Source organism: Hydra vulgaris, chromosome 15 (assembly GCF_038396675.1).
Source record: "Hydra vulgaris chromosome 15, alternate assembly HydraT2T_AEP".
NCBI classification, from domain to species: Eukaryota; Metazoa; Cnidaria; class Hydrozoa; order Anthoathecata; family Hydridae; genus Hydra; species Hydra vulgaris.
This window is the reverse complement of record NC_088934.1, coordinates 54,035,682-54,048,997: the sequence shown is the minus strand read 5'-3', so window position 1 is coordinate 54,048,997 and position 13,316 is coordinate 54,035,682. Positions and strand designations below refer to the sequence as shown.

General features: G+C 27.1%; 1 protein-coding gene and 1 long non-coding RNA gene across 2 annotated transcripts; one reads left to right on the top strand and one right to left on the bottom strand.

Moving 5' to 3' along the window:
- The first annotated feature begins 576 nt into the window (after window positions 1–576).
- Window positions 577–4,619, top strand: LOC136091599 (5-hydroxytryptamine receptor 4-like). Its single transcript, XM_065819299.1, has 2 exons — window positions 577–715; window positions 3,461–4,619. Exons 1-2 carry the CDS (start codon window positions 689–691, stop codon window positions 4,181–4,183), a joined length of 750 nt encoding a protein of 249 aa, XP_065675371.1. The 5' UTR covers window positions 577–688; the 3' UTR covers window positions 4,184–4,619.
- A 3,237-nt stretch (window positions 4,620–7,856) lies between these two features.
- On the bottom strand, window positions 7,857–8,290 carry LOC136092401 (uncharacterized). Its single transcript, XR_010644390.1, has 2 exons — window positions 8,211–8,290; window positions 7,857–8,089 (listed from the first exon to the last, which is right to left on the bottom strand). It is a non-coding gene; the product is annotated as an uncharacterized LOC136092401 (long non-coding RNA).
- Window positions 8,291–13,316: the final 5,026 nt, after the last annotated feature.

Sequence of the window (13,316 nt, the reverse complement as noted above, 5' to 3'; positions counted from 1 at the left end):
AAATGAAAGTAAAAGAATGAACAAATTAGAAACAAGGCTGATAGGAGCTCAATTGGTTAATTTAGCCCAATATAATTTTTGCCTTGTTGACATTTTACAGATTGCCAACAAAACCTTATAAGGTTTCGCAGACTATTATTTAATTTCTAACACTATATTGATGAAACACTATGTTAAATGAAAAAAAAATTTTGTTAAGTAACTTTTTCTACTAATTTATAATTGCTCAGTTCTTTTAAGAACATTCAGCACTCTGTTTTGTAGAATACATTTTAAAGTTGTTTAAATATATATATATATATATATATATATATATATATATATATATATATATATATATATATATATAATATATATAAAACATGGTAGTTTAGCAATTAAATTAGCGTAATATTTTTTAATAAAAATCGCCGCGTAAAAGAGCTTTAGATCTCCTACATCTGTTTTTAAAATAAACTTAGCATTGTGTAATTCATGGACAATCCCTTATAACATATTTATATAAAGTTAAAACATACACTTGAAAAATGACACTTCTCATTCGCTTTAGATAATCTAATAATATATATTTTAATTTGATTGGTTGAATAACTTGTTTTAGATTTAATTGGTTAGAATCTTAATATAATTTTAATTTTATACAAAATTCTTATCAGCTAAGTCGTAACACGGAATTAAGAGTCATTAAATGAGAGAAGCAAGTATGAATACCTCAGTAAGTTAGTATTTTAAATTACGATTATAAAATATAATGTTTATATTATACATTAGCTATTTAGATAGTAATTGATGCATTTATTATTAAAGTGGTATATAAATAAGTGTATAATTTTCTTAGTGGAAACTGTCATGTGTTGGATAGTTATTAGATAATAGAGATAAAAGTTATCAGTTAGGCGTCTTTGAACTGTGCAATAACTATTATTCACACTAAGAAGTAGTTGAGTAAGAATTTTTTTAACTTGAACTCTGTATAGCCTTCACAGCCAAACGGCGTATCATGTTGGTTTTCGAAGAGGTAATTCTTAATCTTCCACAGCATTTAGCTGTGTTGATGCTACCTTCGCAAACTGAGATTTTTTAGTGTATTTTCAGCATGCATATTTTGAATTTACAAGTACCTGTCTATATTAATAGTGGTCAGATCTTTTTGCTGATAAACGTGTGTTAAATGAATTAATAAAACGAATTTACTAAATTGCAGTTTTTTTAACTTTGGATAGTTAAAATAAGTATTTAAACGCTTTTGAATAATTTAATCCATTAATATCAAAAGTTTTTATATAAAAATTTTTTTATAGTGTTTGAAATCTAAAATGTTATTAAATTCTTTTTCCACTTTTTTTTTTTCGTGTATACTTTTTAACATTATTTATGATGTTTTTTCCTAAGTTAATACCTCGTTTCTTAAGTTAATAACATACGTATATTTTTTCGAAATTAATACTTCGGTGAAAACCATGTCAACACAAAATAAAAAGTAACAAAATTAAAATTAATAAAAAAATTAAAATCAAAAGTTGTAATAAAAATATAAATTATCCATCAAAATAAAACAAAGTCTAGTCAGACTTGTGAAACGAAAATAACAAACAGTTAAGTAGTTTGTTATTTTCGTTTAAAGAAACCAAATTTAATTAGATTAAAAGTTTGTTCTATTTTGTTTAAAAGAAGACCACTCCATAGACTTAAATGAGAGCATATCCACTCCAAAGACTTAAAAAAAACTTGTCAACTTATTCTTACTACCTTAATCAAGGCAGTCTGTTATTTTGCTCTCTCATTATTTGTTTTGTTTTTTTTGTTATTATTTAAATAATATGATGTTATAAAAAAAAAGCGAATAAAATCTTATTTAAAAAAACTTATTCAAAACATTATTCAAGAGTATTTGATTCATTAATAGAAATAACAGATAAAGTTAGACAAGCCATCGATGATAAACACTTTACGTGTGTAGTGTTTATTGACATAAAAAAAACGTTTGATACAGTTGAGCGCACAAGCCTCCTAGAAAAACTGCAATACTACGGTATTAGAGGTATTCCTTTTCTCTAGTTTTCCTCCTAACTTTGTAATAGAACCAAATTTGTTTCAGTTAATGGTATCAACTCAGAACTAGCTAAATCTTTTAACGGTGTTCCACAAGGCTCAGTTTTAGAACCATTACTTTTTCTTATTTTTGTTAATAATTTTAATGTTTCACTTAAGTTTTCTACTACGTTTTACTTTCCGGATAACACCGTCTTACTCCTAATTAACCAATCATTTAAAAAACGTAACAAAAATATATATCACGATCTAGCTAATATTGTTCATTAGCCTTGTTCCAATAAAATATCCCTAACTCAAAAAAATAGAAATTACTATATTTAAATCTGTTCAAACAAAAATAAAAAAGCATTTAAATTTCAGATTAAGTGGGCAGAAAATAAATCCAGTTAACTCAATTAAATATCTTGGAATCAAAACAGACTCTTATTCATCTTTCACATCGCATCTTTATGACTAAGCATTGAAATTAAGCAGATCGAATGGCATGTTACCCAAATTCCGTCATTATGTTAGTCATGAAACATTACTTAATATATATCATGCTATTTTTCACTCAGATATGCTTGTCAATTTTTGGGGCTAAGTTCTAAGCAGCTTGCAAAACTAATCAAAAGCTAAAGATCTTAACCAACTCATCTTCAAAATTAAGCTATAAAGTTAATTTATTTCCAACATACTAATTTAAACTCTAGCATACTCTGTTTTTTAACTAAAGTCCTTAAATTGTGTCAACTTATTCAGCAATCAAATTGCTTATTTTTTTGGACCTAAAGCCTTCCTTCCTAAATAAGATTTCTTATGTCATTCAAAATTTAAAACTGCTATTTTTAGCTATTTTTTACAAAAATATTATTTTTAAATCTTATACCTTTCTACAATTTATTATATACAACCCTAACTCTGAGTTTCTGTTTGTCTAATATTTTTTCTCTATTATGTCGTCATATAATAGTAATTTTATTTTTGTTAAATTCATTACTTTAATCTTAAACTGGATTTTAAGATTTAAAATTTAAAATTAGTATTCTCTTCATCACTTTCATTGTTATTATTACTATATTTGTATAATGATAAAAATATAGTAATAATAAGTAAGAATATTTATACTTGTTATAATAAGCATAAATATTCTTACTATTGTTAATACTGTCATAATTATTTTTATATTACCTTTTTGTGTTATACTATTATTGTTGTTGCAATCATTGTTATTATTACTATTATTATTGTTATTAATATCATTATTATTGTTATATTTTACTATATTATACTCTATAACTATTATATCTTATTATATCATATTTAGCATTTATTTTCAGTTTTGTAGTTTTATAAAAATACATAAAACTAAACAGATTATTTAAATGTTTTTAAGATTTAAAATACATGTTTCATTCTATTTTAGAACAGCTTTTCATTAGAATACTGGGAGCTAACTTGGTATTCATTGATTGCAGTTTTAGGAATAATTGGAAATGGCGTTGTAATGGCTGTTATACTTTTATCTAAAAATATTGATCGCACATCATCGTTTTATATTGCCATATTTTCATTAGCATTTGCTGACTTTATGGTTTCTTTATTAAGTTTACCAACTTATATTATGTCAACTGATATCTTTCAAAAATATCATCCTCAAAACGTTAGTGGTGATTTGATGTGTAAATTTATTACCAGTTATTTTTTGCCGTATTGGTTTTTAGGTGCTTCAATTTTTTTACTCGTATTTATTTCAATTGAGAGACGAAACGCAATATTGTGTCAAAAACCTTTATTGTTTCAACAAAGATCTACTAAGTTTAAAATTGCAACAATGGTTTTAATTTTCTTCCTTGCCTTTATCAAAGAACTTTTAGGAGTTTTGTTTATCAAATATGATCCAAAAAATAATGAATACGGAAGTTTTTGTGGATACGAAAGTGCATTTCATTTGAACGAAATACATTTTCGTATAATCCGAAAACTTGTTATTTTTATTTTAGACACATTAATACCTGTTGTTATTGTTTCTTATTGTTTTTACCAAATCTCTTTAACTCTTAAAAATATTGGAGTCTTTTTAGGAGATTCTATGAAAGTCAATGAAATAGATATTATACATATTCGTATATATAAGTCAATACAATAAAAACAATCAAAATAATAGCAATTGCTTTTTGCATTTGTATTTTACCGAACAGAATACTTTTTCTACTCACTTTTGCAAATGTACCAATATTGCGTTGGAATTCTTCGATCTCCCAAGTTTTTGTTTTAATGCGATTATCAAATTCTTTTTTAAACCCTTTGATATTCTGTTTTCAGAGTAAGGAGTTTAGGAAAAACTTGTCAATCGTGTTTTACCGGTTTTACGAACGAAAATCCATAACATCACGAGGAGGAAAACAACAATCAAACAGCTACAAACCGTTGTCAGACATGGTTTTTTAATAATATTTCCTAACTTTTGGACTTATATACCATAACAATAATAACAACAATTTTTTTGTTTGTTATATATAAGCGCTTTTTGTTTTAAATTTAGTGTAATGCAATAAATTTCTAAATAATAACATATAATGTGAGTAGGTTACATTTAACCATGAAGTTCACGCCTCCTTCCTTAACGTGACGCGAAAATTTGTCCAGAGCTCGTTTCGAACCTGGATCTCCTACTAATAAAGCAAGCAAGATCTAACCACTGCGCTTCGGCCGCACAAAAAAAATGACATCATTCATTGTCGCTTTTTCACAACTTTTGGCTTTTATATATTTTTGTTTGTTTTTTTATAATTATATTAATTATTATATATAATTATTAACCCTGACGGAAATGAGTTTGCGGCATTGAACGAGCAAGATGTGTTTATCAAGCTACTTATAATTTTCTAAACAAGTTACGGTAAAAAATATAGAAAAAGTCATAACGACCAAACAAAAAAAATCCTAAATGAAACTGTAAGACTTTTAAAAAATCAAGAAAAAATATTAACTGATATAATGGCTGCGAATCTAAAAATAATAACAGATTGACTTGGCAAACTGGAAAACGAATCTAATAAAAGCAAAGCGAAGATTGTAATAATTAAAATAGACGTTAACGATATGAAGGAAAGCTGCCTAACGAAACTTGGAATGATTGTGCAAATCAACTTAAAGATACAGAAAATAGAATTAGCCTCACCTTTATTTTAACAATTACTTTAACAAAAATGGCAGTGAAACAATTATTAAGTCTACTTTATTTCCTATTATCTTCTACTACAAATAAAATGTTTATAAATTGGTATGTTTAATTAATTATAAATAGAAAAAAAATTAAAAGTATTCAATTTGTGGAGAAAATCGAGTTAGCCTCATTAACGTTATATACAAAAAATACAGAAAATTTTTTTTTTTACGCTCATTAAATGTTTAGTATTGTTTCCTGAAAATTTAATGACTTCAAATATGCGACTTGATATACTAGTCACAAGATTTTGGATAGTTTCTATAGATATTTTATTCTAAGCTTCTCTGATACGAGTTTTCAGCTCCAAGGTGGATTCAAATTGCTTACCATTTTCATAAACCTTTCTAGAAAGTATTTACCATAGATTTTCAATTGAGTTAAGATCTGGACTAGATGCGGCCATTCCATTAGGTGAATATTTTTTTCTCTAAACCAAGCTTTTGTAAGCTTTGAGTTATTGGTAGCATCGTTATCTTGTTGAAAAGTGAAACTTTCACCCCTCAATTTCTCACCATGTTTAAGCAAACTTATTTCTAATAAGTCAAAGTTGCCCTTTGAATTCATTTTTGTTAAAATCCATCCCAGTGGAACTTTTCCAGCAAAGGAAAAAGCCCCCAAAACCATAACAGTTCAACCACCAAAGTTACGAATCATTTGAGTTTCTTTCTCTTTTTGAAGATCGTGCCAGTAATATTGATAGCCATCAGGACCATCTAGATTGAATTTTTTTTCATCACTAAAGAAAACTTGGTGCTACTCTTCCTTCCAAGTCGTGTATTTTTTTGCAAATTGTAATTTAAAGTAAGTTTTGGTTTTGGTTTACGCTTTTTCCAAACTGTGTTTGGATCTTCATGTAAGATTTGTCTCACACGTTGAACAGACACAGGTAATTTTAAATTAACATGAATTTGAGATGCAGTCATGTGCTGTGCAACAGTACAACGTACAATAACTCGTACAATAATTAGTACGATTATCAATTTTTTTGATGCAATAGTACGATTATCAAAAACGTTTGCCACCACTTTCCTTATAAGCTCCATAATTAACGCCAATTTGAAGTAATTATTAACCACTTTTTATTTATAAAACACAAATGCGTATCACCAGATAAAAATATACAAGTAAACTGAAAATAATTATTGATGAGGCTAATTCTACTTGTTACCGCAAATATCAAGTGTTACTTATTTTATGGTTTTATTAAAGTTCCTCAATTTAATTATGCTTATTATAATCTAAAAAGTAGTTGTTTGTAACAATAACTATATGTGTGTAATTAACTACAAATCTTTTTGAAAAAATTTTTAAAATATCTAAAAAAGTTGTATATTTCCAAACAATTACAAAAACATAGTGGTAGTATTAAAAAAGAGAGGGGGTATTATGAACGAAATTATTGGTGAAACTAAATTAAAATCAGAAACTTTACCCTCCAGAATTGAAGAAAATCTCCGAAAAATTTAATAATTTTTTTGTAAATGTTGGCCCAAACCTAGCATCACAAATAAATAATTCAAACAAATCATTTAATAACTATTTTACTGACCATACTAGCTTACATCTCGAAAATGATCTAAAGTTAGAGTTCAAAGAAGCAAAAAATTCACTAAAAAAACCTTTAAAAAGAAAGCTACAGGCGTTTAATTTATTTCCAGCAATGTAGCAATAAATATCTTACCCTTTACAAAAAATCCTTTTTTTTAATATTTTTAACTCTTCAATTCGAACAGGTGTTGACCCAGAAAAAATAAAGATAGCGAAAATTGAAAGTCTTGGCATTACTAACCAATTACTGACCTATCTCAATTCTTCCAGTATTCTTCAAGCTTCTTGAACAAATAACCTAAAATAATAAAAAAAAATACAAAACTATCAAATAGGTCACCAGTTATTTAAATAAAAGACAACAATGTTTCATAATTGACGATATTTCTAATTCAAAGCTATTAAAAATAAAATGTGGTGTTAATGTATATAAGTAACGACAAGGGGGCAAGAAATGATTCCCACAGGGATCATTTCTTGCCCTCTTGTTTTTTCTTACATTAATGACCTTCCTAAAGCCTCTACAAATCTTGATTGCATACCCAGTGGGCACAATGACGTTGAAATAACGTTGAAACAACGTCGCAAACCGACGAAATGCAATGTTGAAACAACGTTGAAATTTGGTGGAATTGGAAACAAAATCCGACGTTGAAAACCACGACGTTGAAACAACGTCGATGAAAACGTTGTTTCAACGTTGTTCTAACGTCTTATCGACTACATATCATCCATATTTCAACTTCGATAAAATGAAAATTAAAAGTTCAACGTTGAAATTGCGTTGTTTTAACGTCTTATCGACAATATATCAACCATATATGGTTGAAATATTGTCGATAAGACGTTTGAAATTAGGTTGTTAGAACAAAGTTCAAACAACCTAATTTCAACGCTAAATTTTGGTCATTTGATAAAAATTATACAGCCTATTGGATATAACTTATATCCAATAGGCTGCAGCCATGTTAAATTCTCATCGTTAACATGTTAAATTGTCTCGACTTGGATTGCGATAAAATAAGACAATAAAAAAGCAATGTTTTGCGCTAAAAGTAGTGTATTTCATGTTCAAAAAATTATTTTAAGGGAGTTTATATAAGAAATAGATAGAATGTTACCATTTTATATATACATTTTATATTAACATATTCGAATCGTCATTTACGCACCGACCGCCACCATTGGATCTGTCGGGTGCATATTTCAACAAACTCATGATATCTGTTCTGACTTCAGCAACCGTAGCAGTCGCTTTACTAAGCATGACGCTCTCTATAAAAAAAAGGTATTGCCAGAGTAATTTGCAACAAGTACAGCAAGAACTTGAAATTAAAGTAGCACCAAAGCATCAAATTGTGTTTTTCAATAACAGATAACATTACTCATGACTTACCAACAACAACCTTACAAATGTTTGTGCCTTTAAATTTCTCTTTACCCTTGCCGCCAGCCATGTTGAACTTTGATTGTAAAACGTTGGTCATCAACCTACAACAAAAAGTTATTATTTTTATAAATGCATTAAACTTTGATACAATATCAGGTTTCCGATTTCCAAATGGTTTTAAAATTTCAAAAATTCAATGACTTTTTTTTTGTAGAAATAGGTCAATTTCAATAAAAATTATACATATACATAATAGACCATCCAGGTCAAATTTGAAAAATCCGAAAAATTGTTTGCGGAAAAAGTCCGGAATTTCCCCCCCCTCCCCCTTATTTTCCCTCTTAATTTGCTTTCATCTGAGTTGGTTTTTGTTTTTTTATTTTTAAATTTCATCCTGTAAGATAGAGTCTGAATTATATTCAGAATCTACTATTGCAGTAGCCTCACAATTGCTGCTGCTACAGACATCTTCATTTAATGAAGCTGAGCAATCAATATCAATGTCACTACTAAGAAGCTCATTAACCAAAACATTATTCCGTCTCCATCGCTTTAACCGGGTAGCCATTTCCCTAAACAACAGAAGGCACTTTTATAGTATGTATATATACACTTATATGTTGTCTGAAAGTTTTCTTCCCTATTTTGTTGACAAAAAGTAAAAGTTAAAATGCAAGACCGGATTTTTTTTTAATTAATTGATAGACTGCCTGCCCCAACCAAACCCTCAGTCGATGTAGCAGCACTCCGTTGCGAGTCAGGCTATTTATCAGTCGATATAGCAGCACTCCCTTGCGAGTCAGGCTATTTGTCAGTCGATGTAGCAGCACTCCCTAGTGAGTCAGGCTATAAGATAGTCGATGTAGCAGCACTCCGGGCATGATTTACAGTAAAAAAAAAATAAAAATAAAAACATTTTATTAAAAACAAAACAAAAATAAAAACATTTTAATAAAAAAAATAAAAATAAAAACATTGTTTATAAGTGTTAAAAACATTCAGAATGTTTTAAAAAACATTCTGGTCAATTAAATTTGCGTTTTTGCGGCTTTTTAAAAAAACGATTAATTTGTAATTAAATTAATGGTTTTAACTTTCTGACAACTCGCAAATGTTGGACGAAAGTAAAAAGAAATTAAAAGTGACGTATGTGTTGGCGTAAGAATCACTTTTTAACTTCCGCTCTTCCCAAATTAAAAAAAAATGTAAAAATAATAATAACAATAATAAAAATACTATAATATAGTATTATGATTATTATAGTCTATATGATATATTATTAACATATCATATATTTCATGTATATATCATATGTTATATATAATAATATCATATATATATATATACATAAATATATAAATAAATATACATATATAATATATACCGTGAAAAGGGGTGACTATGAGCAACGGGGTGAAAATGAACATCGATGCCAAGTTTACTAAATGGTGAAGAATCACGCACTATATAATTAAATAGTGTGTTTTATGTTATTTTAATTTAGCTATTTTATTCTAAAAACGCCCACTTGTAGATATATATATATATATATATATATATATATATATATATATATATATATATATATATATATATATACATATATATATATATATATATATTTTTAAATATAAAAATAATAATAACAACAATAATAAAAATACTATAATATAGTATTATGATTATTACAGTCTATATGATATATTATTAACATATCATACCTTTTATGTGTATATCATATGTTATATATATATATATATATATATATATATATATATATATATATATATATATATATATATATATATATATATATATATATATATATATATATATATATATATATATATATAACATTGATAATATATATTTTATATTTATATAATATAAAATTAGTATAGTCAAATATACTAACATACATAGTTAAACAATTTAATCAAACTCTAAAAAACAACTTACTTAAACAAACTCTAAAACAAATTCAAGCAAATTCTTCATGCAATACACACTGATGAAACAAAAAAAAAGATCTATTTAATATTTATCACTAATGCATCGCAAATTGATAAAGCAATCGTTAAATTGACAAACTCAAAACCTTATGAAATGGAAATAGATGGCCTAATCAATGACTCGTAAAGTCACTCATGCGTATTTGAGTTCTCAAAATGCAAAACGAACGGTGGAACTCATAATATAGACGTTGAATTAACGTTGATTCAACGTCGCGTTAAGTTGATCGTTTTCAACGAATTTTCAACGTTGATAAAATGTTGATTTTTGGTTATATGACGTCGCGACTAAAAATCAACCGTAAATCAACGTTGAAATAACGTCGTGTGTCCACTGGGTAATGTTCGCAGATGATACAAATCTGTTTTATTCATCTTCTTCTATCAATAACCTTTTTGACAAAGTCAACCTTACAAAAAACAAAATTTATTTTATTTCATTTGAATCGATGTTTACAAAAACGTTCTAAGTCATAAAACTATTTTTTCGGGGAATGAGAAAAAACTTATTAAATCCAAAATTATTAGTTTAATGAATTCAAAAAAAAATCTGGGTGCTTTTTGACATCTTTAAATATTAGATTTGTTAAAATATATATCAAAATTTGTGATATATATATGTGTTATACATAGTTAAAAGTTGTCTGACTTAAAAATAGTTTGTATGAGTTAGAACGTTTTTGTATACATCGATTCATTTAAAGCACCAAAAAAAGCACTTCCATTAATTCTTCCCTCTTTATGTATTGATTTTAAAAATATTGAAAGAACCCAAACAATCAAATTGCTTGTAGTGGTGATAGACAAAGATGTTTTATGGACAGCCCAAATAAATCCACTAACACTCAAATATCTAAAAAACTTGGTGTACTTTTCAAAGCTTGACCATTTTAATCACAAAAAAACTTAAAAATTCTTTACTTTATGTTTATACATAGTCATCTTACATACGCTAACGTTGCTTGGGGAAGCACACATGACAAAAAAAAAAGTTTTTTTATCGAAGGCTGAAACATGCTTGTAGAATTATACACTGCGCGATTTAATGATAAGACACCCCAAAAAGATTTATAAAACTCTACTATACATTTATATTTAAAAACTAATTTTTATTGTAAATGAAAGCAAAAGGTTTACAACACTAAACAGCATTTTAACAAATTTATTTTTAAAGTAACTCGCACTTTATTAAAAAAAAAAAGTTTTTTCAGTGCGACAAAAATATAAGACAATTTTACAAAAATTGTTTTATTTGAAAACCGCAGTTGTGGGCAATTAAGAATATTTATTTGATGTCAAAAAAAACTATAAAAAACTTCAGCAAAAACCACTTTTGACAACAAATCACATAAAGAATCGAATAACTTTTGCAAAGGACCACGTGACATGGAAAGAAGAGTGACAACAAGTAGTATTTTCTGACGAAAAACGATTTTGTCTTGATGGACCAGATATATGGAATTATTATTTTCGCGATTTGCGTACAGAACCAGTAATGACGACAACGACGATTTGGTGTGTGATTGGGTATCATGGTAATCAAAAATTCATTTTATTGATGGAAAAATGAAGGCTAAGGATTATCTTTTATTTGCTCAAGAATGTTTAAGACATGAAGCATCTGTAATAGATGGTGAAAATTTTTTTTTTCAGCAAGATAATGCTAGCGTTCATACAGCAAAGATAGTAAAGGAATATTTCAACAGCACTAAAATTGAAACATTGAAGTGGTCAGCTAGATCTCCAGACCTGAACATTATTGAGAATACTTGGGTACAGCTGTCACATATAGCGTTTGAAGGTGGTAAACAACATAGTTTACTAGCTGACTTGAAATCATCCATCGCATCTGCATGGGATGCAATTGACATTTCGTACATAAAAAATTGTATGATTCTTTACCTTCTAGAATGATTGAAGTGAATCAAAAAATTGGTAAAAGTACCCACTATTGATTGTTTAAAATTGGAACGTCTTTTTATATAACTGACAATTTATATGAATTTTTTCCAAAAGTGTCTTGTAATTTTGTCGCACTAAAAAAACATTTTTTTTTAATAAAATGCGAGTTAGGTTAAGAATAAATTTTTTTTAATGTTGTTTAGACTTGAAATCCTTTTGCTCTCATTTACTATAAAAATTAGTTTTTAAATATAAGCGTACAGTAGAGTTTTATAAATATTTTTGGGGTGTCTTATCATTACGTCGCGCAGTGTATATCTTAAAAACAAACATACAGATGCTAACCTCTATTAAAAGAAATAAAAGCGCTAAACATTTATCAAATCAATATCTATGTTAATATACTATTTATGCTAAAATATAAATTGGGATTAGTACCTTCACCACTTGCTCTAGTGTTAAACTTATTAATAATTCAATTACTGATAAGTTTAACACTAGAGCAACTGGTAGCTTTATCGCACCCGGAAAAAAAACAAAAAACTCTCAATTCTCTATCTCTTATCACGGCCCCTATTTATTTAACAAATTAATTCCGAAATACACCTTAATTCCTCTTCCTGACAATATATTTTCTTTAAAGTCAAAACTTAAAAATCTTGTTCTTAATATAGATAATTACAAAAAATTTGTTCTTTATTTAGATAATTACATAGAATTGTTCTAACTCACATGATAAATCAAAATTTGAACAAAAACAATCTACAACGTGAGAAAAGTTGAATTTATATATTTATCTAAATAACATTACAAAAAAAAAAAATTTTAAATATAAAAATAAAAAATACACACACATATCATAATAGAACTAGAAAAAATAAAATAAAATTTTATCACAATAAAATTTAAAATATTTGTGCATAGAAATCACAATGTTTATGTGTATCGTGCGTAATACCCCAAGATTCTCAATGATAAGACTTATTCAGTCTTCTACGAGTTCCCTCTAACAATATAATCTTAACAAGTCCTTCATAATATATTCAACTAATGCTTCCTAAAATTATTCATTTTTTCAATTGTTTATTCTTTTTTAACTGAGCGTATTTTTTTCTTTTAAATGTATTTTAGCAGTATTTGGTTAAATATAATCTTTTGTAACGGAAGTATATTTTACTAACTAATATGTAGTTGTGAA